The following is a 27,818-nucleotide window of genomic DNA, read 5'->3' as shown; positions in this document are numbered from 1 at the left end:
TCAGCTGTAGCCCACTCATTCCTATAATTTACAGAAAGCAGAATAAATCCCATTACATTGTACACAACAAAGTTAAGACAGAAATCCTCCAAATCAATTTAAAAAAAGGATTACTGGTATGGTTGAATTAATGGAGTGCTCAGTTGTTGGCACTGCTTTTGCTGCTTAGTCTAGCTATAAATGGGGTGCTCACTAGCCATTTCTACACTGATTATACTGTCAGTCCGGGGTTAAAATGCTGATTATCCTCTTTCTGTAGTGAATATACTGGCACGTCTGGGGTTAAATGAGAATTAAACCCTAAAGTAAAAAAAATCCCAACCCCCCCACCCTACATAGACCCCCTCCCTCCTCCCCCCCCCAGCCTAACTGCTACCCACAGGCAAATGCCCCTAAGTCCTTACTTACCCCTCATTGCAGATTCTGTCCAGCGGAGTTCACGGGAGCCATCTTCTTCTCTTCAATAATCTTGGAATGAGATCGCTGTATCGGCGCATGCATAGTTGAAGCAATCTTCCTATCCGGCACAACTGCACATGCGCCGGAAGTCACAGAAATTGCCAATATGCCGCTCCCATTCCGAAGAGCTGGAAGATAGCTTCTGTGAACTGTATATGGAGAACAGAAAAAAAGAAAAAGTAAAATGGGATGTTTTTGCCTGAAAATTTTAAAGATTTTTAATGAAGTATAGTAAGGAAAAGTACTGGTTAAAATACTACGTCCAATCGGTCTTGTTCTTGGTAGTTTTAAGACCGATTGGACGTATTATTTTAACCAGTACTTTTTATATAATATTGTACACATATGGAATCTATTATCAGGAATACTTGGGACCTGGGGTTTACGCCTATTGAAAAACATTTAAAAGGAGCACATGGGCTTCTGTATCAGACTTCCTGTTTTCAGCATAAACCTCCAGGGCTAGGGCTTAAGCATGCTCGGTTTGCTCCCTTTTCCCCTTTCCCTGCTGTAATCTGAGCCCAGAGCTATAAGTGAGCAGAGAGAGACAAGCAGGAAGTGATGTCACACCAAGCTAATATGGCAACTGATATCCTAAATAAACAGAGAGAGAGATTCTAGAGAGGTTGACTCAGGTATGGTAAAGCATTCTGCAGAATAAATATAGTGTTATAGATTGCACAATTGTGGCTAGTTTTCCTTCTCCTTAAAAAAAAATAAACACAATGGGATTAAGGTTAACAAGGTTGTAATAATCACAATGATTTTGCACCATGATTGTCCCAGTTGCTTGTGCTTGCTCTTTGTGCAGCACCCTTAATCAGAGATAAGACATATAGTTTCCCTTCATTCGTTGGCCAGTTTATTTCTCTGAATAGTAATGTCCATCAGTTTATGGTATGGTAGTTGGGTGGCTTCTGCAGTAAAACCATCGGAAGTCCATCCACGACCCACATCCATGGCTATCTTGTGTCGCTGAATTCCCATAGGCTAATCATGATCCATAACGCATGTCACTTATTCACTAACATCACAGTTGAAGTAAAGTTGCATTTTCACATAAACACTTTTGTGAATTTGTTTCCTAAGTTTGCTTGAAACGAGTATACCATTATACGTGAAACGTCAGTGAAAATAATTTGAGGGGTGGGTTGCAGTCTATTTCCTAGGTTTCTGAATATTCTGGATTTTTAATTTTTTTTTTTAATGCGGAATGGCTTTAAAGGACATCTGTCATATACAATTTTCACAACTAAAGGTAGGCACTTTAATTGAGAGCTGTGCCCCCCTCGGCTTGATCGTTATTTGACGTGGTGACTGGGTAAGGTGTTCCCCGATCCTACATCACATGTCCGGGCCACTTTTATTGCGCATGTGCCGCTAACATGGCCAAGGCCCCAGTGTGGTTTCCACCCAGTATCAGGTGCATATCGCTCAGGGGATTTTCTTGAAATAAAATATTGTTACCCCCATGTGGCTTTAAGTAAGTCCCACTCTGGTGGGGGCACCCGTTTTGATATGATTTTGTCCTATAAGGCCTTTTATAGATAATAGAAAAACACTCAAAATAAACCATAGGATTGTTGTGCATCAACTTAGTTTTCTGCAGATACTTATCAATTGAGTCAAGTTACTGGGCGGTTATTTATAAATATTTCTAAACACTGGGCAACTTTGCACTGGCCAGTAACGCTGGGCGACATCAGATGATTGCTTTCAGGCCTGCAGCTGAACCTGAAAAAGTCAATCAACTGATTGCGTTGCTATGGTTTATGCCCAGGGGCAAATTTGCACTGTGTTTATAAAATGAGCTCATTGTTTATTACAGAGAAGCATATAGTTCAAAAACAAATCTATTTGGTTGAGATTTTGCCGTGGGTTTTTTCCCCCAGAGACACAAGCCTGTTATGTCTTCTGGGGTAGTGGGACTGCTAAAGCTGCTGGAATAAAGCTATTTCTGTTATTATTGGACTTTCTGTTGGTAAAATCGTAATCCATTTAATAATAATATTCAAATCCCCTCCAAAAATTTCTTCCCTTTAATCAATCCAAATCAAATATAATTAATAAAAAAAATCCTATCTAATTTCAAAATTCATCATTCCCCCCCCCCAAAAATTATCCTCATCCGAGTATCCCCCCCAATTTCCAAAAAATTTCCCCAAATAAAAACATTCCAATAAAAAAAATCCATCTCATAATATTCCCTAATCAAAATTTAAATCTCCATCATCTCCAAATTCATTATATCATCTAAATCATCATCCATTAAATCCTCTAAAAATAAAATTCTAAAATCCTTAAATTCCAAACTTCCTAAAAATATTTCCTATCCAATATCATATATATAGTAATATCTCTTTCCTTCCTAAATCCCAAAATTCTCAAAAAATTTATTTCATATTATTAAAATTTCCTTCCTTCAATTAAATAATCCTTATCTTAATCAAATCCCCAATATAAAAAAAACTTCTTTCCCATCCCCAATATAAAATCTAATCCAATATAATTATAAAATCCTCCCTTAAATCAAAAAAATCCATATCAAAAAATTAAAAATATATCTCTCCAAATCATCCTCACCTCAATCCCCTAAATCTTATAATATTCTAAAATCCCATTTCAAAAATCCCTCTATTATAATTGAATAAAAATCTCAAATCATATCATCAATCAAAAAATAATCTCTAAAAATCTCAAAAATATTAATCATCCCCAATCTCCCTATTATAATCCCAAATCAATTAAATAAATCTATTAAATCCATTATTCTTAATGTTGATCCTATTTAAAATCCATAATCCCCAATCCCATCTCTTAAAATCAAATAATAATAATAATCCATTTCCTAATCCCATTTATCTCTAATATATATCTCATAGTCCAATCTCTCTCCCCTTCCTCTCCAAATTAATATTCCAAATTTCTCATATAAATTCTCTTCCAAATTCATGTTCCCCAGTTCAAATCCTTAAAAAAATAATCAAATCCATCCAAATCTATTCAATAATCAGGTCATCCTCCCACAATCCTATAAAAAATCCATCAATCATCCCAAAATCACAAATTCTCCTTTAAAATCCTCAAAATAATCAATATCTAATCCAATATAAAAAAAATCCAATCAATATCCATTCCCCCCTAATATCCATATTTAAAAAAAATAAAAAATTTCTTCCAAAAATAAAAAAAAATCAATCCATTAAATTATCTATCTCCCCCCCCAATATCAATAAAATTAAATCATTATCAAATAAAAAATTCCCTCCTATCAATCTCATATATATCAATCCTCATCAAAATCCGCATAATCATCATAATCATAAATCATCAAAAATTATAATATCCATATATTCCCAAAATCCAAAATTATAAAATCCTCCCCTCCTAAATCCCCTAAAAAAGAACAAATCCTCTCATATCAAAAATAATAATATCAAAAAGGTAAAAATCCCATTCATCCCTCTCCCTAATTTCCCAATAAATTCATCCCTAACAAATTCTCCCAAATAAATCAATTATCCATATAAAATCTCTCAATTAAATCATCCTCATCCCCCTTCAATATATCAATCCAATATTTCCTCTCCTCCCTATTAATAATAAATCCCCAAAATCCAAGTAAATCCAATAAAAATAATTCATAGATTTCTATAATCTTCCCCCCCATCCATCCCTTTTAAATCAATTTCATATCATATCTTCCATTATAATCTAAAAATCCTATAATCTCTAAAATCCTCCTCCCTTCCATAAAATCCCTAAAATAAAAGACATCCCCAATAAATCTTCTCCTCATCCCCTTATAATATTTATATCTTCCATAATCAATTAAATAATAAAAATCCCCAATCTTAATCCCATAAAAATTTTCAAAAAAATTCCAATATATAAAATCATTAATTCTCCCCATTTTACATAAAATCTAATTAATATCCTTTTCCATTCTCACCCCATTTCTAAATTAAATCCCCCTAAAAATCCTATAATATATTCCAAAAGTAATATAATATCATTTAATTATCCCAAATATCAATTTCCTCCAAACATTTTTCCCCAAAATATCCCACCAAAAAATAACTCTCATGAAAAAATAAAAATCTATCAAAAATAAATCCCAAAAATCAAATCCTCCTCTCTTCAAAAAATGTCACTTCAATATACAAATTTATTCCCTATCAATTTTTGTCATCTCATCTTCCTCCTCTAATCAATCTCCGTAATTAAAAAATCTGAAAGATAAATATCCCCATTTAATACCTCTTTTATAAAATTAAATAATAAAATCAAAAATATTCCCAAAAAAATCTTCAAATATATAATAAAAATAATCAATCTCCCAATTAATTCCCCCCCTCTAATCATTAATCCCCCCCAAATAGTCTCTTCATCCTCCCCCCTATAATCTATCCCCATCAATCTAAAATCAAAATTCCCTATAAAAATAAAATTATCAAAAATCCCCCCATTCCATCCCCCCCTCAAATATCCCTCAAAAATCCTTCCCTATAATAAAATAATTCCCATCGTATCAATATCCTTCCAATCTTCCAAATACAAAATTCAAAAAAACTAAAAATTCTCATCTCCCCATTCCATAGTCCCTCCAACTCTCAATATTCCCCCCCTTCAATATATATTTTATGATATCCCTCCAATCATTCTCCCAAATCCCATCCTCCATCCCAAAAAATAAAATATCTCAGTATCCAATCAAAAAAACATTCAAAAAAATTATAAATCATCTCCAATATCCTTCTTCCCCCATCATTAAATCCGTAATCAATTAATCCTATTCAAAATATCAAAATAAATAAAATTCAATCCAAGTAAAATTTTCCAAATCTAATAATCCTTCTATATATCTATAAGTCATCCGAATAAATTATAATCCTTATAAAATATCATTAAAAAAAAATCTGTAAATTATTCCATCAATCTAAAATATAATATAAATATAAATAATCTCAAGAGTTAAATATCATCCGAATCAAATAATCTAAAATCATATATAATCCATTATTAATAAACAATCCTCCTTTAATCAAATTTTCTCCCACTAAAATTATTTTAATAAAATCCTATAATCTAATTCTTCAAAAGAAAAAACAATGAATCCTATCCTCAATATATCAAAATCCCCAAATAAAATCTCCCCCCATATTAACTAAAATTATATCCCCCTTTCAAATATCAATCTATATCACATTATCCAATACATTAATTTTTATATTCAAAAATATCAATTCAATTCCCAAATCATCCTTCTCAATATTTCAATTCATTCCTAAATCATCCCTCTTTCCCCATAATTTAAAATCCCTTTTTCAGATTAAATTTAATAAAAATCAAATGTCAATTCCTTCTCTCTAATCTCCCCATTATCATCAATATAAAATTCTTTAGTAAAGATTTATGGATAAAAAAATCCATCCAAAATAAATCTTACCATTAATATTAAATATATATATTATTCTAGAAAATAATTAAATTCCATTTCCCCTATCCTTTCATAAATTCTAATTTCTCATAAATTAATCATCCATCTCTAAGATCCTCCCAAATCATCTTTATCCCCAAAATCCTCAAGTAAAATCCATATAATTCTCATATCAAATATAAATAAATTTAATTAATCCTTCTTCCAATAATATCTAATAAAATCCCCTATATATAAATATTCCATAAATCTCCTAAATCTCATCCCTTAAGTATCTAGAATTCCAATCCATCTTATTCCTTATCCATCTCTTTCCTCTCTTCCCCAAAAAAAAAATATAAAAAAATATATCAATATCAATAATATAAATCCCCATTATCCCTAAGATCCATTAAAAAATCAATTATTATCCCAAAAATCCATAAATATCAATCTAAAAATAAATCCTCCAGTTAATTAAAAATCTTAATAAAAATCTAATCCCCATAGAGTAAAAATTCCCTCATAAAATAAAATAAAACATCCCCCCTCCCCCCATCGAATTCCCAAAAATCATCCTCCATATCTAATAATCCATATCCCATCCTTATCTCCCCCCCTTTCAAAAATTCTCCATCTCCTAAAAATCCCTATCCAAAAATCCCATCTCTCCATCCATGTAAATCCTCCTCCCCCCATCCAATCATAGTGGTATCATCTATCACTCCATAATCTTCCTAACTCTCCCCTAAATATCTCCCCAAAATCATAAATAAATGTAAAAAAAACCTGAATCTTCTTATCATCTTAAATATCCATCATCTATCTTCTAATAAAATTCCTTAAGTCTTTCCCCAATAATTATCTCCTTATTAAAAAAAATATTCCCTAAAAAAAAATATTAATCCCCCAAATTCTAAAATTCTAATCCCATTCCCCCCAAATTCAAATCCCCATCCCTTCCCATTATCAAATATCCTCCTATCTCCCCAAATCAATCCATCCTCTCTAAGATTTAATCCCCTAATTCCCCCAAATCCAATCAGATATCACATAAATAATTCCCAATCCTCCATACATCCATTCCTATCCCCAAAATCTTAAAAAAATCTTCTAATCTAAAAAATTAAATAAATCAAAATACATAAAAATCAATCCTCCCAATCCATCCCTAAATCCCTATAAATTCATGATAATCCAAAAGGCGGGTGTTTGTCTTCTTTAAAAATTGCACCAGCCAATGGTATCTGGTAAGCAATTAAATTAATAAAGGGGATGCCATTCCTTGTCCTTTAGCTTTTATACTGACAAAGCCTATGAGTAGAAAGCATGGGTATACTGTATGCATTATGAATCAAGCAGTGGCATAACTAGATGTTACTGGGCCCCACAGCAAAATAATTTGAGGGTCCCCCAAACTCTCATCACCAATATATATTAAAATGAATTTATTAAACCCTGAGGATGGAGAAGTCCGAATCTGAAAATCCAACATCTCAAACCTGTCGAAGTTGAATATAAGTCAATGGGAGAAGTCCCAATGATTTTTTTGATATGTGCTGGGTTTTGTGCAACACCCTGAAGTATTCAGAGTTTTCAGGTGAAAATTACGAAAAAAAAAGTGAAAAACCGTGAAAATTTGATTATTTTTTCCCGCAAAGCAAATTTTCGGGAAAATGTTATAATAAATAAGCGTTAAAACCTGAGCGGATTTGATCGGAGTTTGTAGCAGAAAATATTGTGATAAATTTGGAATTTGATAAATAACCCACAAAGCGTTTTTTTTTTAAATATTACAGGAATTGACATAGAGTTGGAGTATACCAGGCTTGCACCCACCGGATATCCTCTGCTACTCCTCTGCCGGCCAGACACTGAATCAGGGGTGTAACTACAGAGGAAGCAGACCCTGTGGCTGCAGGGGCCCCAGTAGGTATAGGGGCCCCATGAGGCCCTAGGCTACTTAATGAGCAACTTCAACATATATTGGTAAAACAGGAAAACCTCTGGATATGTTGGGGCCCTAAAATTAATTTGCTGTGGGGCCCAGTAACATCTAGTGACACCACTGCCCTGAACATATTGCATAGAGCTGATCCATATGTTCTGGTCCAAGAATCTTCTCCATGCTTAGCTGACCTCTGCCCACTGTACTTATCCTGCTTTATAATGTAAGAATGCCAATCTTTGTGCACAATGCTGAATAACGGAAGCAGGAATCAAGCCAAAATCTGATAATTATAGTGATATGAGATGTTAAAACAAAGTAGCATTATAAATCCCATGTAAAAACCAGCCTCTTGCTAATAAATAAGAGAAGCAAAGGGCAATGCTTATAAGAGACCATTACTGTCCAACTGTGTGTGGCCTGGCTCAAAGAATTTATATAGAGCCACATTTGAAGTTATTTTCTTCCTTCCCTTATACAATTATTATATACCGCGAGTGGAGGTTAGGGTCGGGGAAAACCCGACCAGCGCATCACTAGTGCCAAGCCTGCGTCTCCCGATGCATGTTGGGCAATGTAGTTTTTGTTTAACAATTTGCCGACTGCCAAGTTTAACGTAAGACTACAATAACCAGCATGCAATGGACTGACTGGTGTAGAAGTTGGGAGTTACCAGATTTTGGGATCTGTATTCTCGCATTTTCCGGTGACTTTGCTGAATTTCAGACAATTTTGGGGCAAAAATCTGCTGGCCACCAAAATGTCTAGAGGCTGAACGGTTTTACCAATATTTATTGAAACTGTAACTGTATTCGGGCCTCATGGGTTCCCTACACCTCCCGAGCCTCCTCTGTAGTTACGTCCCTGTGAAGGGGGCGAATCTTTCAAATGATTGAAAAAGGCGTATTTTCACATATATTTATTTATTTTTTAGCATTTTTTTCACTGCACATGTTGTTTTATTTTGGGCTGCTTTTGAAGTGCCTCTTTTGGGCTGGTTTTGTAGGTGACTGGGTTTTGAAAATTAGATCTGGTGCCAGTCCATGGTTAGAGGGGAGGCTGCATCTGTAGGGAAGCCATAAAATGATTTAAATGAGCTCTGTTGTGGTATTGTGTGAGGCAAACAATGAGGCTCCATCTGTGCAGGCAACATGGCTCTGAATGACGGGAAAATGGGCAGATAGGGCTAATCAAATGGGACGTGATAACCCCTTAAATTGGGAAGGAAATCTCCCTTCTGTTTGTTTCCCGGTTACATCAGTGCAGCTCTATGGGCTGGACCGGAGCCCCTGCAACGTCCCACACCCACCCCTCAGTGCTGAACTTGAGTCTGTTTTACCCTACTGATCGGGATAGGGTTTCCTTACTGTGCCTGTGTCCGGGACGTTGCACTTTTCCTGAAGCCCCATACGAATGAAGCGAGGGAACGGGAGCCGAGTGGAGCATCGGGAGGACTATGGATACCAGTGAGGATCTAGTTTGAAAGCTCTTTTTGGTTTTACTGGGGACGATTGAGCAAAATGCTAGTGACACGTGAGTTTCTTTTCTCATTGAGATCATATTGCACGTGGTGGCCCGCGGGCCGGGAGCCAGCCAGGCGAGTGCTGTTTGTGACTGGTACATCACCTTATATATATCAGACTGCTGGGGACATGTGACAGAGGAATGAGAAGGAAGGGGCGCAGACCCTGCGGCTGCTCTGGTGCCCAGGTGTTAGTATAGGGGTCCTGGCTGATTGGGGGTCTTTAAATATTATTTCACCCTCTCAAACACACATTGGGCTGATCAGGGGTCAGTAAGACATTCTGCAGTATGTATGTTGCTGAACTACAATTGTCTTGCCGCCCACTGTGAGTTGTTGGTGTTTGTAGGTTACAGTGACCTGATGGGGCTGCAGGTTGCCTTTACAGATTCGTCTACTTTGCACCAGATGTATCAGCTTGTGTGCCCCCTCTATAGGCATTGCAGCCACCTTCATACCAGCTAAATAATGTACAGAGAAGCCACTTGTTTGATTTGGGATTAGATTTTAGTCCCCTGGTTAAACAAACTGCTCCGAATCTGCAAATGTTCCTCTGCTGGCTGCCGTTGTGCAGATGCGACTATCTGCCCCATGCCTATATACTGACATAGGGGCAATTGTTGTCTTTTAAAATGTGTGTCTGTTGCAATGTCAAATACTGTATACTGCTTAATTACAGTCGTGACATTTACACCATTGTTTGCACTTGGTACTCACATCTACTAGTAGTGATGGACAGGTGTGCACTGGACACTTGCTCTTGTACTACCTTCAAAGATGCATCTGGCACAAGGAAGAAAACACGCGGGGCTCCTGAAGTTCCATCTGCCTGTAGGTGCTCCTGATTTGTGAGTTGCACCCTCAGGTGTCCCGTTCACAGCCAGGCACATTGTGGGCAAAATAAATGTATATATATACATATATATACATATATATATATATATATATACACATACATACAGATAAAGCCAGCTTGGTTTGTGTGTTTAAAGGTGGCCATAGACGTAGTCGTCAAACCAGCGAATCTCCCCGATATGCCCACACTGAAGTAGGCGATATTGGGCTGATCCGATCGTGGCCCTAGGGCCTAACGATCAGATCATAATGGATCCAATACGGACGGTCGGATCTCGAGACCGCATAGATGCATAGATGATGGCAGCGATCCGATGGAATATATTAAGCTGCCCGATCGGGATCTGCCCGACTTTCAGTGCCTGTTACTGCACTGTGTTTATAAATGAGCCACATTGTCTTATTACAGAGAAAGCATATAAGTCAAAAACAAATCTATTTGGTTGAGATTTTGCCGGTGGGTTTTTTTCCCCAGAGACCAAGCCTGGTTAGACTTCTGGGGTAGTGACTGCTAAAGCTGCTGAATAATTATTATTGGACTTTCTGTTGGTGACTGAAGTTGTTTTCTGTTGTCACTGATTGCTGCTGAAAGCTGTTTGATTTCAAAATAAACGGACTGTTTTTCCTTCAACTTGGAGTGGCCTGCATTTATGGTGCAAACCCTGCTGTGATCCCCTTAACGTTCACAATTCATATATTTATCCAAATATAAATGATCAATCCTTATGGGAAGCAAAACCAGCCTATTGGGTTTATTTAATGTTAACACGATTTTTTAGAAGACTTAAGACATGAAGATCCAAATTACGGAAAGATCCATTATTTGGAAAGCCCCAGATCCTGAGCATTCTGGATAACAGATCATATACCTGTTTATATATAAAATCATATTACAATAATTTACATATAGTCACACAAGACACTGGTACATTCCCATAAGCAAAAGTGCCCTATGTTCATGTTGCTATAGGAACATTAATCCATCATTTTAATAATTTAAAAAAAGGGATATCGGTTAACTAATGGTTTTATCTGTAAATGATTTTGTCTGCCTTGATTCTATGTTTAATTTCTTCACTGATAACATATTGTAAGTTTATTCCTCGTTTTACTTGCAATGAAATATTCTAAATTTTAACTGTTGAAGCCTCTTTTGTACATGAGCTAACTGATTTCATGTTTATGTTCACGTTTTGAATGTAAATACAAGGTTTATATAAGATGTAATATTCCTGTTATTTTGTTGCTGATTAAATCCTATGCTGTACCATTCAAATTCATTGTTTGTAAATATATTCACCCACAAACGGTAACATTCCTAAATCTGGTCCAAATCCCTCCATGACGATTCCCAAGCCACTCCCTAATAGGAACTGTTGCCACTTATTTCATAGCAGTTTGTTGTGCCCCATGGCTCAGTCTTCCCTCCACACCCCTAATTTGCATATGCAGAGTCGGATTCGGTTGGGCCGGGCAGAAGTATTCGGACAAATCCTGCTGAAAAAGGCCAAATCCTGGCTGAACCGAATCCTGGATTCGGTGCATCCCTAGTAAAAATGCACCTTTATTATTTTCCCACCACACTTCTGACTTGTCAAAGAGAAGTTTTTAACATTGGCACATATGGCTGCTTCTAGATTTTTGTTTGACACACTGTTAGGAGCATTGTGCATTAAAGGAGAACTCAACCCCCCACTAATAAAACCCCTAACCCCGAACCCTACATAGTCCCCCCTCTCTGCTCCCCCCCCTTGCAAGAGCCGGAAGATGGCGCCCACGAGCTCCGCTGCGCTTACTCTACACCTATAAGCGAGTAAAGAATAAGGGGCACTTATAGGTGTTATCACCTATGCCGGAGGGGGGGATTATGTAGGATTCTGGGTAGGGGTTTTATTAGTGGGGGGTTTGAGTTCTCCTTTAAATAGCATACACTTTCAAATACATCCCTTGTTCAAGTACTTCGTAAGAAGGATGCCTGTGATTATTCTTAAAGGCAATTATGCCGAATGGAATGAAACTACATTAATGCTCAAAGGCAGTTTTAGGCATCCTTGCATTCTCCAAAATGGTCACAAGGTGACGCTTTGGTTGAGCTAGAAGCGATCAGCAGTAATATAAGTCATACCTCAGTATAAGAACAGTTCTGCAAAGTTAAGGACGTGTCAACCAAAAAAAAAAATGTTCTAGCCTAATAAAACACAACACAATTATAACCAAATTTGCAATATGAATTTATTAAAAAATGGTTAGCTTTAAAATTTATTTGTACATGTAATTGCTATTTGAAAGCAGGCATTTGGCGCAACATCTAGTTGTTACTTTTTAAACAATGTTATAAAAGCCTCATCCAGCAAGACAGGTCTATTAATCCATTGGCTTGTGTTACATTGTTTCAAAAGCCAGAGCCACCAGGGCAGAGAATTGAAAGGGACAAACACTGCTTCAAAAGCAATAAAAACAACTTAAAATCCACACAAAATTTGTAATGAATATATATTGCAAAGTTGCTTCGAATTATGTTTTATTTTATTAGCCAAAAATTATTTTTTGGCTTGACTCCTTTAAAGGAAGATAGAACAACAAAGCAGCATAACATGTACACGGTAACAGGTATGGGATCTGTTATCCGGAAACCTGTTATCCAGAAAGCTCCGAATTACAGAAAGGCTGTCTCCCGAGACTCCATTTTATCCAAATAATCCACTTTTTTAAAAATGATTTCCTTTTTCTCTGTAAATAATAAAACAGTAGCTTGTACTTGATCCCCAACTAAGATAATAATTAATCCTTATTGGAAGCAAAATCAGTCTATTGGGTTTATTTCATGTTTACATGATTTTCTAGTAGACTTGAGGTATGAAGATCCGAATTACGGAAAGATCCGTTATCCTGAAAATCCCAGATCCAAGCATGCTGGATAACAGGTCCCATACCTGTACCAAGAAGAAGAAACAATGTGGCTGCATTAAGGAGCCTAAATGATTTTTTTTTTAAAAAAACAGCCTGTTCTGTTCAATTGATCATTAGCTTTTTACAAAAAATAAAATAAAAAAATGTGGTTGTTTGTGTTTATTAGTCAGCAATTTAAAGGCAACAGCCATACTCTGCTATATTTATACACATAAAAATATATCGGTAGTATTGAATGAAATCAATCAGAAATCACAATGTTTCTAACACAAGTCAGTGTAATATGCATCCAATTAAATAAATGGTCAAGGAAGCCCATAAAAAAATCTGAGGTGTATATATATATATAAAAAGCTGTATTCCCATAGTCTCTGAGCTTCCAAGATATTTATGTGACAAAAATGGTAGGGAATATTAGAAAAATCTCAATTTAGTGGGTAAAATACTCTTTTACATGAGATGTATAAACAACAAAGCTTTATAAATATGCTTTTATTTGACACATGTTTTACACCAGTTGGTGCTGGTGCTCCGTTTTTGGATTTTAGCAGCTAATCGGTTACTGGGGTCCAATTTACAGCGGCACACAGCCAGTGGTTTGAATGAAAGACTGGGAAATGAACAACTATATCATTCTAGTCTCACAGTGCAATAGTTTTTTGGCTGCTGGGGACAGTGACCCCGAGTTGAAAGCTGTAAAGAGGCAGTAGAGGGAGGCAAATCATTTAAGAACAAAAAAAAATGAAGGGTGGTTCACCTTTAATTTATAGCCATTATAGAATGGCTAATTCTAAGCAACTTTTCAAATGGCCTTCATTTTTTCTTTTTTAAAGTTTTTGCATTATTTGCCTTTTTACTCTGACTATTTCCAGCTTTCAAATGTAGGTCGCTGACCCCATCTAAAAAAACAAATGCTCTGTAAGGCTGCAAATGTATGGTTATTGTAACTTTTTATTACTCCTCTTTCTATTCACGCCATCTCCTTTTCATATTCCAGTCTCTCATTCAAATCAATGCATGGTTGCTGGGGTAATTTGGACACTAGCAACCAGATTGCTGAAATTGCAAAGTGGAGAACTGCTGAATAAAATTTGTAAATAACATTGTCCCAGAATATCCCGCTCTACCTGATGCTAAATGTTAATTTAAAGGTGAACAGCCCCTTTAGGAACACCCGCAGAGTTGTTAAGATTGGGACATTCTATAACTTGCTAAAAGTTAACTCAAAGGTGAGCTGTCCCTTTAATAAGGATACCCTCATTTAGTTCCTAGCACATTATTTCACAGTACAGGTATGGGACCTATTATCCAGAATGCTCGAGACCTGGGGTTTTCCAGATAACGAACCATTCCATAATTTGCATCTTCATACCTTAAGGGGCAGATTTACTAAAGGTCGAATTTCGAAGTTAACAAAAACGTAGAAATCCGACCCTCGAATTGAAATCCTTCAACTTCGAATATAGAAGTCAAAGGATTTTTAGCGTATTCGATCGATTGAATAGAAATCATTCGATCGAACGATTAAATAGTTTGAATCGAACGATTCGAACGATTTTTAGCGATCGATCGAAGGATTTCTATTCGATCAAAAAAATCTTAGAAAAGTGCTGTGGAAGGTCCCAATAGGCTAACATTGCACTTCGGTAGCTTTAATTTGGCGAAGTATGAATTCAAAGTTTTTTTTAAAGAGACAGTACTTTGATTATCGAATGGTCGAATATTCAAACGATTTTTACTTCGAATCGAAGTCAAAGTAAATTCGAAGTCGTATTCTCCTATTCAATGGTCGAAGTATTTACTTCGAAATTCGAACTTTTCACTTCGAAAATTCACTTGAGCTTAGTAAATCAAGTGTACTAGAAAATCATTTAAATATTAAGTAACCCCAATAGGTTGATTTTGCTTCCAATAAGGATTCATTATATCTTAGTTTAAATTAAGTACAAGGTACTGTTTTATTATTACAGAGAAATAGGAAATCCGATTTAAAAATGTGAATTATTTCAATAAAACGGAGTCTATGGGAGATGGCCTTTCCGTAATTCGGAGCTTTCTGGATAATGGGGTTCTGAATAAGGGATCCCATACCTGTACTGTATAAAAGACGGTTGGTGTGTGATCACAAACTACAGTGCAAGGATTAGCCAACATGAAACTAAAATCATTTCTGCTCAGCTCCAGTGAAGTTTTACATATGCGGCCTCTTGAATTTTACCTGCGCTGCATCTTGACAATGCGCCACGACTCTGACAGAAGTTTGTTATTACTACACTTGAATTGTGCATAAACAGCCAGAGTGCTGAGAAACCCCACAACAAATAAAAGGACTTGGCACACCGCTGGCGCATGAGAAAAGAGGAAAACAAAATGGTTGGCAGCAGCTCTGCGTAGAAGCAGCATTCCTAATCACTTGTTTGCTTCTTTCGGTCGTATGATTTACTGCTATTCCTGAGTCAGATGCAGCATCGCGAAATCCTTTTTAATGCACAAGCCCGCTGCTAATGTATCTCTTTAAAACAAAACGTATTTTTGGGATTCACCAGAAGCAAGCATCAAATCATGTTAAAAATCTGTTTCCAGGCCACATTGCTTTGTAGTAGGAATTCTGAAGAGAGATGCCAATATCAAAGCAAGGTTCAGGGGTAGCACTTCAGGAAGAATGGAACGTCGGGAAGTACAGGTATGGGATCTGTTATCCAGAAACCCATTATCCAGAAAGCTCAGAATTAGGGAATGACCATCTCCTATAGACTCCATAACATTCGGGCCAAATTCCAAAGTAGTGGATTCAGCACATCGTTACAACAAAACTAAATGGTACGCGTATGGCTGGCTGATCCTGAGGAAGATATAATGGAGTTCATCCCCAAGATGATTACAAAAGTGCAGTAGTGCCAACATGAATCAGCTGTGCTGAAAGTTAAAAAGGAACTTAAAGGAGAAGGAATACCATTTTACACTTGGGGGTGCCAAAAGTTACTCATCCCCAAGTGACTACTTTTACTTACCTAACGTTGAGGCACGGATAAAATTTCACTTTTTTCACTAAATCAGAGTGCTGCTGAAATACCTTCTTGAATATGGATTAGAACAGGGCAGACAGAGTCACGGTCGGCACCAGACGCTACAAAAAGCTGTGAGAGTGTTTGTTCAGCACTACCTTGTCTTTGTGGTACTTTTACTTACCTGACACCCAAGGCCGGTACTCCTATCAGCAGAAAATAGCACCGAGTCAGGGTTCTTCTAGCGAGCACCACGGAGAGATCCTCTTCCTGCTTCTTCGGTTTTCAAATTTCCCAGGGCAGACACATGCGCAGTAGAGCGAAATAGCTGGCTTTTTTGTTAAAGTTTGGCTTCTCGCTCTACTGTGCATGTGCAGCCATTAGAAGACCCAAACAAGCAGGATGAAAATCGATCCATGGTGCTCGATAGAAGAACCCTGGGTGACCCCTGTGACAAGTTTGAAATCATGGATCATTGCTGCTATTGACAAGCTGAAACTTTAGGTTCAGTATGTAAAATATGGTATTTTTAGCCACATTTCTTTTTAGGGTTTAGTTCTCCTTTAAGTCTGAAACAAAGCAGTTGTTACAGTCTGACACAGTATTTCCTAGAAAAGCTTCAAGTCAAGGAGCATGCTCAGTAGGGGCGGAAAACTGCTGCTGAGAAATGTATAAGCTAACGGACCAAACATTGAATTCTTCAGAGCCTGGTGGTCAGCATTCCTCATACAAAGCAAATATGAGACCCCCATTAGTTACTTCTAAAATAAGTTTCTTTATTCTTTGAGTATGCAAGGGAAGTACTGGTGACAAATCAGACACAGTTCCAGTGAGAAATGTGGAATTGTCTGGAGAGAGTGGAGAAAACTTACGGAAGAATATTAGGAAAGTAAGACTAAAATAGCAGCTGAAATAACAGCCACAGCGGCCTGTGTAAATATTTGCACAGTAAGATAACGAATGAAAGACGTTGCAGGAATTGAAGATGAGTCCCACACAAAATAAGTGGGGGGGAAAATACTTGTTTATTTATTAAGGGATACGTGAGCGCGAATTTTGAATGAAAAAAGGCTTTTGACTATAATTTTCTTTGGCTGAACATGTGGAGCAGGAGCACTGTCAGTGTCTTTTATTTCAGATGATGCTGTAGGCATACAGGACACAGTGATCAAGACAGACTGAAGATCTACTGGTTATAGTTGGTAGATGGCACACACACACATATATATATATATATTTATATATATACAGATACATAAAAGACAAGGTTTGAAAACGACACATTCATCAGGTTTAACAGTCTGTCAAAGTGAAACTGCCTAATATTTTAGCTGATCCAGAGGAAGGCAAAATTTCCTATCTAATGCACTCGGGGTGGGGCTCAGTGTAACTTCTATAGGGAAATCAGATCAGTCCCCTTTTTATAAAGCTAAGCACATTATCCACATGTACTCCAAGGCCAGTCTCCATCGGGGATTCACCAAGCGCCTGGGTGAGAATGAGCTACCTCAGCGGGTGAAGGATGATGACACATTCAAGCTTCTGCTTAGACAAGTGGAGAAACAGGTAAGGAGGAAAAGGTGCTCTTTAAAGAAACAGTTCAGTGTAAAAATAAAAGCTAGTAGTATAGATAGTATTTACATAATAAAAAATGTTTCTAATATAGTTAATTACCCAAAAATGTCACGTATAAAGGCTGGAGTGACTGGATGTCGAACAGAACATTACTTTGTGCTTTTCAGCTCTCTAACTCCGAGTTAGTCAGCAACTTTAAGGGGAGCCACATGGTACATATCTGTTCAGTGAGTTTGCAATTGATCCTCAGCATGCAGCTCAGAATCAAAAACAACAATTATGATCCATGTGCCCCCCTCCCACCTCAAGTCACTGATGGGTTATTCGAACCAAAAACCACAGATCGCTATCAGGCGCTGACCAAGAACATCAGGAATCCGGCACAATTATCATCAAAATTCGGCTTTTATTCGCACATAAAAAGGGTGCGCCTGACAGCGATCTGTGGTTTTTGGTTCGGATGTAATAACCGGTGAGGAGTGACCGGCTTATCGCGAGAGCTGCGATCAAGCAGGAAGGCATGTTGGTCCGGGTGAGCTCCGCCATTGACGCTCCGTGAGTAAAACACTGATTGGTTATTGCCTAGTAAACAATCAGTGGAAACCAAGAGAGCTGAAAAGCACAAAGTAGTGTTCTGTATTATGTTACACATCAATCACTCCAGCCTTAATACATTACATTTTTGACTAACTATATTGCAAAATTTTTTATTTTGCACAATTTATCTATTTACCCAGTTTTTATTTTTATGCTGAACAATGCCTTCAACTGTATCCTTGCCCCTGTGACTGTCACATTCATATAAAGAAGATGAACATGTTTATTAGTGCTCAGTTGCACTGGTATATAAGGGATGCGTCTGCCCAGCTGGTGCTACATTACAGACTGCAGGCAGTTACAGCGATGTACAATAAGGATCAATAGACTGCTCTTACATACTTCACCAGCTGTCTTTTACACCTGCGGGTATCCTTCTATTACACAGACCTGAAAGCCACTCAAACTATTTATAAAGCATTAAAGCTTTGCCAGAGGAAGGCAAAAAAAAAAAAAAACATTTGAAGCCTCTCCAATTTGCATCAGAGGGGGAAAAAAATCCTTCCTGACTCCAAAATGGCAATCGGACTAGTCCATGGATCAACTTGTACTATGAGCTATCTTCCATAACCCTGAATTCCCTCACTTGCTAAATAGCCATCCAACCCATTCTTAAAGCTATCTAATGTATCAGCCTGTACAACTGATTCAGGGAGAGAATTCAGCAATTCTTTTAACCCTTAAAGGAATAGTTCAGCATGAAAATGAAAACTGTGTAAATAGATAAAAAAATGTTTCTAATATAGTTAGTTGGGCAAAAATGTAATGTATAAAGGCTGGAGTGACTGGATGTCTAACATAATAGCCAGAACACTACTTCCTGCTTTTCAGCTCTATAACTCTGAGCTAGTCAGCGATTTGAAGGGGAGCCATATGGTACATTTCTGTTTAGTGAGTTTGCAATTGATCCTCAGCATTCAGCTCAGATTCAAAAACAACAGATATGACCCATGTGGACCCCTTCAAGTTACTGCCTGGTAAACAGGGTAACCAGTCAGTGGAAACCAAGAGAGTTGGAAAGCAGGAAGACATTCAGTCACTCCAGCTACATACATTTTTGCCTAACTAACATTTTTTATTTTGCACAGCCTATCTATTTACCCAGTTTTTATTTTTACACTGAACTGTTCCTTTAAAAAGACCCCTCGGCCCGCCCCCAATCCCCTGTAAACTTAGCTTTTGTCCTGTTTGGAAATCGCCGCGCCGTGGCCCGCCTCCTTTTACGTCATAGCCCCTTTGACATCACACCCACCCCTTTTTGTACCCGCCCCCACCAGCCAGTAAAAAAATTTAAGCAATAGGTGCCAACCCTAATAGTCGCCCTGTCGGCTTTTCTGAAGAGGCGTGCCAGCGGCGTTTCGGTAAGTTGTTTTTTAATAAAGACTTTGCGATTTTAATGTTACATATACAGTATCTTGGTGGGTTTTTTTTTTCATTCTATACAAACGAATTTTTAAAAAAAATAATTGGCATTGCTGGTCCTTTAAAGGAGAAGCAAACCCAAAAGTTAAAAAACCCTTACCCCCCTACCCTACATAGATCCCTCCTCCTGCCCCCAACTTGTGTTACCCTGTGCAAATGCCCCTAAGTCTTTACTTACCCCTCAGTGCAGATTCTGTCCAGTGGAGTTCACGGCAGCCATGTTCTTTTCTTCGGTAATTTTCGGAATGAGACCAGCGGAGTGGCGCATTTGCAATTTTCTGTCTCGCGACAACTGCGCATGCGCTGAAACTCATGAAAATTGCTGAAGCGCCCGTCTCATTCCAAAGATTACCGAATCGGCTAAAGATGGCGCTCGTGAACTCCGATGCCTGCATCTGCACCGAGGGGTAAGTATAAAGTAAGGGGCATTTGCCCGTAGTAACACTTAGGCTGGGGGAGGGGGTCTATGTAGGGTAGGGGGAGGGGTTTTTAACTTTTGGGTTTGCTTCTCCTTTAAGTGACACCTGTCTAACTCACTTTACTGGTATATGCAGGGAATGCCAATGGGAGCAAATATTGATGCTTTCTTATACAAAGAGGTCTGTGGATCTTGTGGGCTAGCTGATGCCTCAAGATACCTGTGCCTGCTGTTTTGATAAAACATTTACATATGTAGTGGTGTTGTGGCTGGGAAAACACTAGCAGGACGGTAAATATCTCCCAGAGACCCAGCTTATGAGCAGAATAACAGACGCTGTGAGTGAGTCATACCCTGGGGAAGTGATGTCACTACGTAGGGGGAGGGGGGCTCTCTGCTCAGGGGTAAAGCAGGAAGTGGGTGTGTGTGAGAGACTGCTGTGAAGGAATATACTCCTGCGCTAATTGCTTTGGAGCTTGAGGAGATAAACCATACTGTTCTTTTGAACAAAGTGTGTCATTTCTTGTTACCAATACGTTACTATGCTCTGCAAAACTCTGCTGTGAATAAAGCATTCAGTTTGCCTGGATATCATTGGCCTTCTGCTGTGAAATATATGTCCCATACCTGTATATATTAAATACATGGTGGTCTGTCTGGAGAATGAAAACAACACTGGTTTAAAGTGAACTATGTTAACTAGTTATCTACGACTAGTATGTTATAGAATGGCTAATTCTAAGCAACTTTTCAATTCACCTTCATTATTTTTTATAGTTGACTGCATCTAAAAACACATGCTCTGCAAGGCCACAACTGTATGGCTATTGCCATTTTATATAAAACATCTTAATATGCAGACCCTCTCCTTTGCATGTTCCAGTCTCTTAATCAAATCGGTGTGTGGTTGCTAGGATAACTTGGGCCCTAGCAACCAGATTGATGAAACTGCCAACTGGAGAGGTGCTGAATAAAAAGCGAAATAACTCAAAAGACACAAATAATAAAAAATGAAAACCAATAGCCAATTGTCTCAGAATATCACCCTCTACATCCTACTAAACGTTAACTCAAAGGCAAACAACCCCTTTAATTAAACTCTCGTTATATTGCAAATTTGAATTTGGACCCTAGCAACCGGATTGATGAAATTGCCAAGTGTAGAGCTGCTGAATTAGATTCTAAATAACCACAAATAATAAATAACTGAAATCCAACTGCAAATTGTCTCAGAATATCACTCTCTACATCATAGATAGGGTAACGTGGACCCTAGCAACCAGATTTATGAAATTGCCAAGTGTAGAGCTGCTTTTTTAGAAGCTAAATAACCCCAAAACCACAAATACTAAAAAATTGAAATCCAACTGCTACTGTTTTTGTCTCAGAATATCACTCTCATGCAAAAAGTTAATTTGAAGGTGAACAACCCCTTTAATTAAACTGTCATTGTAATGCAAATTTATCTGGGCCCAGACTGATGAAATTGCAAACTGAAGAGCTGCTAAATAAGAAGCTAAATAACCCAAAAACCTAAAAGAATAAATAATTAACCCCAGCTGCATATTGTCTCAGAATATAACTCTCTACATCATATGGAAAGTTAATTCAAAGGTGAACAACATAAAATACATACAACATTTTTAGGATTGAGACTTCAACTGGTGTAGTAATATGTTTCATCAGTAGATAGAGCTATTGTAATATAAACTGATTGTAGTTTTAGCACACAGAGCTCTGTGCTTGATAAAGGAAAGTAAAATAACAACTTTTACATGGGTTCATCTTAGTGAAATTCATCCTACAACGGCTTGAATTGGCACTTTCTGTTTCCTCGTTGCACTAATGGTTATTTAACCACTAAACCACCCAGGTACAGAAGATCGAGCAGAAATACGAGATGCAAGCAGATAAGATGATGAGAGCAGCAGCAAAGGATGTGCACAGGTTACGAGGGCAGAGCAGCAAGGAGCCTTTGGAGGTGCAGTCATTCAGGTGAGTCTAATGAAATACACCTATGGGATTTGTATTATGTAAAGTGCTGTATTACTATATGCCTCAGGGTGTTATGCCAGGAGAACCCAGAATGTACACAAGGGATATAAGAGGAATTAAAATAGGCTTTCACTGAAGTTTGGCCCTGCTTATTGTATAGTTCTTTACACCTCTATGCCATGTGCGACTATAAAAATACATTTTAAAAAATAAAGATAAATCAAAAGATTAGGCCAATATTTAACATACAGGTATAGGACCTGTTATTCAGAATGCTCGGGACCTGGGGTTTTCCAGAGAATGGATCTTTCTGTAATTTGGATCTTCATACCTTAAGTCTACTAGAAAATTATGTAAACATTAAATAAATCCAAATAGGCTGGTTTTGCTTCCAATAAGGATTCATTATATGTTAGTCTGGATCAAGTACACTAGATTATTACAGAGAAAAATTAAATCATGTTTAAAAATTTAGATAAAATGCAGTCTATGGGAGATGGTAATTCCGTTATTCGAAACTTTCTGGATAATGGGTTTCCGGATAACAGATCCCATACCTGTATTAAGAAATGATTTAAAGGTGAAATTCCCCTTTTAACTTCTTCCAAATAAAACCCTCTCTCCATATATATATTTATATATAGATATAGATATAGATATAGATATAGATATATATATATATATATATATATATATATATATATATATATATATCAACACTTGTTTTTATTGTTTGAAAAGTCTGTGGTATAATCCTACTCTACAGTGCAAAATCCAGGGGTCTGCTGAGACACTGGCCAGTAGGTCCTCATATTCTTTAGGCTGAGTTCAGGGACCGTCTCATAAGATACTCTATATACAGACTATAGAAGTCGCAATACTAGGATGATTAGTCATTTATTCAGATTTGCATTACATGGCAGCTCAGAAACCAGTGTGCTTTGCAGTAGGAATCATTAATCAGCTCTGAGCACCAACTTCTTTGACAGACAAACCTTATTTTCTGCTTGATGATTTTTGAGGACCCCTAAGGCTTGGCGTCTCACGCTGAGCACATGCAGTGCCACTGAAACTCACAAAATGTTCAGCCCGTGTTGACAACTTTGAAAGCCTGGATCATAACAGTTGTGGGACTAATTAACTTGTGTTTAACGGGGACATCCATGGTTGATGGGCTCCCATGACTAAAAAGGTGGCTAACAGGCTTTTCCTGTGAAAAATAGCCATCTTACAAAGTGATGCGTTTAACCAGACTTTAGTAAAGCAGCTTTCACAAGAATGTCATAGTAGAAGCTGGAAGGCACAAACCTACACCTCAATGCTCCAGTCCCTAACTGGCACAGTCAGAGCCGGACTGGGAGTAAAAAGCAGCCCGGGCAAAAAAAATCAAAGCAGCCCATGTGTAAACACACAATGCTCTTGTACTCTTTACAAGACACACTTGTAAATTTGGTTAAAGTGTATATATTGGTGTCCACTTTGTGGGTCTGTTCACCTTCGATGTATGCAAATAAAATGATCCTCAAAATAATTGTGATATACTGGCATAAATGCTATAATTCATCAATGCAGTTGCCTATATAAATCAATCAACGGCTTGAAAATTAAAGTAAAGGTCCAAATTGCTTTTATGGGGAACCACTCTGATGCAATTTAGCATCTGTTAGTAAATCAGTCCCAGTGTATTTAAAGAGCATTTTTAAACAACTACCCTCAAACCTTCCTGTTATATGGTAAATAGTACAGGGGAATACTTATGCTGACCTGGTTTTCTGGTATATCTCTGTACAGACTATGAGCAATCTTAGGGGGCTGTTCCTGCTGAATTGTGCTTAGTACAGGGGCATGGCTATGCTGCCATAGTTTGTATATAAATGTACATTTATGTATAAATACCCTCAGAAATCATTGTGGCATTTCCATTAATAAATACCCCCCATAAATCACATCAGGATTGCAGAGTGGCAATTCCATGCATAAATACCCAAAAATGCATAGCAGAAGAATGGCACAACTGGAATTTTTGCTAGCAAGGAAATAGTTAAAATTCACAAGGCAGTGTAATAAATATGATTTGTAGCCTTACTGGGCCAGCATTCTTTCTGCACTAGTCTGGGGGGGGGGAGAGGATGAATCTGCAGCACCATGATACCCCATTAGACCGCCCTCATTCCTCTATTGTGTAATTTACCCTTTCTCTTTGCCTCTCATTAACCCACTATTATGCAGGGGATTTCAAAATCACTTTGCCAGCAGTGGGTAACCAGCCCTTAAAGTTTCCCAGCAATGCATCAACTTCCAGTCCAGCTCTAACAACATCCTATCTCTGAGTGCTGCCTCTCTAAATTCACTGCAGGGCAGGCCTGGCCAGCACACGTGTTAAACCCTGCTGTAATTCAATCTGACAGGCTCTACATCATTCTAAACAAACTAACCTAGGCTTCTCTCACAGCATCTGTGACTACAGCCCAGCTCGGATCTGTGAAGCTCAGAGAGCAGTGGCGTAAATAAAGCAGCCGTCACCATGCAATGCTGGGACTCTTCAGGAACCTCCCCCCTCCCAGCCTTAGTTACAGCACTGTAATGAGCGCTCCTTCTCCCAGTCCCTCTTCCCCGCACAGGAAAAAAAAAAGAAAACAGATACCGCCCTGGGGGAGGGCTTCAGATCAGTAACTTCGTCGGATAACTGTTACTGCACGCAGAGGGGAACAATAGTGAGAGGATGCGACTGACTCCACAAAGCGGCCCATTTCAGCAGTAAATGCAGCGGCCCTTCGGGCATTTGCCCGAACAGGCACATGGTCAGTCCGGGCCTGGGCACAGTTAACCAGGGTCCTACCCCAAAAAACGATCTACTTGTCAGTGCCACAGCTTGCCCTTTACTGGCTTTCCTGACTGACTCTCACCAATTTTCCTAATTTCGACATCCTCCTACCTGGTCTGGCTCTGAAGTCCGTCCTGCCTGTTGACCTTCATAGGCTAAAGAGGGAGTCTGTTGCTCCTCACTGCCTTACAACCTTAAGGGTTGGTGCCACCTGCTGACTGAACTAAATATTACCTTAAAGACGAAGGAAAGGTTAAAACTAAGCAAGCTTTTTAGAAAGGTCTATATAAATACACCAGTAAACCCTCAAAGTAATGCTGCTCTTAGTCCTCTGTCAAAAGTAAAATAGGATTTATTTCCTTCTATTGTGTATACATGGACTTCTGTATCAGACTTCCTTCTTTCATCTTAAACCTCTAGGACTTGGACTTGAGCATGCTCAGTTTTCTCCTCTCCCCCTCCATCCCTGCTGTAATCTGAGCCCAGAGCAATGAGTGGGCAGGAGGAGACTCAAGCAGGAAGTTATTTTACACCAAGCTAATATGGCAGCTGCTATCTTAAACAAGCAAAAAGAGAGCTTCTAGAACTGTTTACTTATAAAAGATAAAGCATTCTACAGAAACAATATAGTGGTATAGCTTGCACTATTGTGGCTAATATATTGCCAATAATCTGCCTCAGTAGCTTTCCTTCTTCTTTAACTATTTACATGAATTAAGTCTATATTACACCTTCTTACATCTGGACTGGTAGAGCAAGTTCCAGGGGCAGCTCTCTTCAGCCCCTAACAAAGTGCTCTCTGAGGCAAGGTTTTCACTTTTCCCAATCAGAGAAATTGCAATGGCAAAATCTGTTATATGTGCCGCTCCAAATCATGCATTTGTTTTGTGTTTCAGAGAGAAGATGGCATTTTTCACTCGGCCAAGAACGAACCTACCTACACTCACAGCAGATGATGTTTAATAATCATCATAAAGTATTTTATGTTCTATATTTTTTCGGTTCTGAGCACCATGGCAAAGGAAATGCAGCCTGGTGAAGCTGAAAATGTAATTGTGTGGTGTAATGAAGTTACAGAGTTTCATGTCACTTATTATTTTGCATTGCAATAACCAGCAGAGTAACACTGGCTTGAGGTACGACAACACAAGTGGACATTTTTATTTTTATCGTCGTGATTACAAAACCAGCATTCCTTTTCCACATCTGTATAGCTTGTATATTTAGAGCTGTATTTTCAGATGAACCGTTTCAGATGTTGTGTGTGTGCAAAGTATAACTTTTGTACAGTCCGCTTCAGAGATTTGTAATGCAATAAAATTCTATTAAAATGGGCTACTAGAAAAAAGGAATACTTACAGATTCACGCAACTTTTTGGACATTAACTATTTTGTATCGGATGTTTTAGCAAATTCGTGCTATATCATAAATGCTAAATAGACAATTTTATGATATAATACAGTTTGGAATATATTTTGAAATGCACTTACCACATTGTGGCCCCCATGGAAAGACAAATGAAGAAAAAAAAATCAGTTACCGGTTCCTTAAATTGGTCTAAAATATTATGTGATGAACATTTTAGTGGTGCATAGTTACGGTCAAATGCAATTTTTGGTAATAAAAGCTTATTTTCAATCCTTGTTTGAATGTGACTTTCTGTTTTGCTAGCATGGGTGGATTCTAGGATTTGGGCTTATAGTTGCCAGATGATTGTGCCTGGCTAATAAGTACCAGTAAGCAGTAGTGGATCAAGTAGTTTCTGCACCCCATTGTGCACAGACACAAAAAAGAAAAATGGCAGTGCACCCAAACATCTAGGAGACCACACATGCTTTTATATATATAGCAAAACACATTTTATTTCCCATTCTGTACACTTTGTTTGGATTTTATCTTCACTCTCCTATGTACTTAAATGGGTATTTCACCTTTACCTTAACTTGTAGTATGTTCTAGATAGAATGTCCCATTTTATTTATTTTATAGTTGAATTATTTGCCCAGCTCCTTCCAACTTTCAGATGGGAGTCACTGACCCCCTTCAGCTGAAAACCCTGAGGCTACAACTTTATTGTTATTGAAACTTTTAATTACTTATCTCTATATTCAGGCCCTCATTTCCCAGTCTTTTATTTAGTCCAGTGCTTGGTTGCTAGGTTGAATTGATCCCTTACAACCAGTTAGCTGCCAAAATTTAAAAACCATAAAAAAACAAAAACATGTTGCAAATTGTCTCAGAATATCTGAGGGGGTTATTTACTAAACTCCGAAAGCAAAAATCATGAAAAATTTGTGATTTCTTTTTTATAAAATATGACTTTTAAAAATCACGATTTTTTTGGAATTTATTAAACCCTGAGGATGGAAAAGTCTGAATCTGAAAATCCGGCATCTCATACCTGTCGAGGTTGCATATAAGTCAATGATTTTTTGATGTGCGCTGGGCTTTTGTGCAATACCCCGAAGTTTTCGGAGTTTTCAGGTGAAAATTCGGAAAAAAATCGTGAAAATCAGATGAAAAAATTGTGAAAATCTGATTATTTTTTTTCCCACAGGGCAAATTTTCAGGAAAATGTAATAATAAAAAAACGTAGAAAAACCAGAGCAGATTTGATCGGAGTTTGTAGCAGAAAATATTGAGATAAATTCAGACTTTGATAAATAACCCGCCCCCCTCAAGTTCATTTAATGGTGAATTGCCCCTTTCTGTTTCCCTTCCTTTGGCACGGTGGACCTATCAAACCTGCAATCAAATGGAAAAAACAAATACAGTATTTAGAGACAAGCTCCCTGCACACGCCACCTTTTCTACTACACCGTATTCCACCAAAGACAAACAAAATCCATAAAACAAGAGACAAATACA

General features: G+C 37.7%; 1 protein-coding gene and 1 long non-coding RNA gene across 3 annotated transcripts; one reads left to right on the top strand and one right to left on the bottom strand.

Annotated features, from left to right (window-relative positions):
• Positions 1-25,247, bottom strand: LOC121401455. Its single transcript, XR_005966259.1, has 3 exons — positions 25,061-25,247; positions 409-608; positions 1-21 (listed from the first exon to the last, which is right to left on the bottom strand). It is a non-coding gene; the product is annotated as an uncharacterized LOC121401455 (long non-coding RNA).
• LOC121401454 (protein KIBRA-like) lies at positions 9,205-26,588 on the top strand. 2 transcript variants are annotated; one of them, XR_005966258.1, is made up of 3 exons: positions 9,205-9,359; positions 22,004-22,125; positions 25,846-26,588. XR_005966258.1 is itself a non-coding variant. In XM_041586158.1 (3 exons), the coding sequence occupies exons 1-3, from the start codon at positions 17,565-17,567 to the stop codon at positions 25,910-25,912; spliced, it is 309 nt and encodes a 102-aa protein (XP_041442092.1). In that variant the 5' UTR covers positions 17,420-17,564; the 3' UTR covers positions 25,913-26,588. The 2 variants fall into 2 exon arrangements, 1 of the variants encoding a protein (XP_041442092.1); XM_041586158.1 differs by lacking the exon at positions 9,205-9,359 and adding an exon at positions 17,420-17,684.
• The last annotated feature ends 1,230 nt before the right edge of the window (positions 26,589-27,818 follow it).

This window comes from Xenopus laevis, chromosome 3L (assembly GCF_017654675.1).
Source record: "Xenopus laevis strain J_2021 chromosome 3L, Xenopus_laevis_v10.1, whole genome shotgun sequence".
Lineage (NCBI taxonomy): Eukaryota > Metazoa > Chordata > Amphibia > Anura > Pipidae > Xenopus > Xenopus laevis.
The sequence above is the reverse complement of the archived record's forward strand: the minus strand, read 5'-3'. Positions and strand labels throughout refer to the sequence as shown.

Coding starts and splice junctions, on each gene's coding strand:
- LOC121401454 (XM_041586158.1), top strand. CDS start 17,565: ATGTACTCCAAGGCCAGTCTCCATCGGGGATTCACCAAGCGCCTGGGT. Junction 17,685..22,003: donor TTAGACAAGTGGAGAAACAG/GTAAGGAGGAAA, acceptor TAAACCACCCAG/GTACAGAAGATCGAGCAGAA. Junction 22,126..25,845: donor TTGGAGGTGCAGTCATTCAG/GTGAGTCTAATG, acceptor TTTGTGTTTCAG/AGAGAAGATGGCATTTTTCA.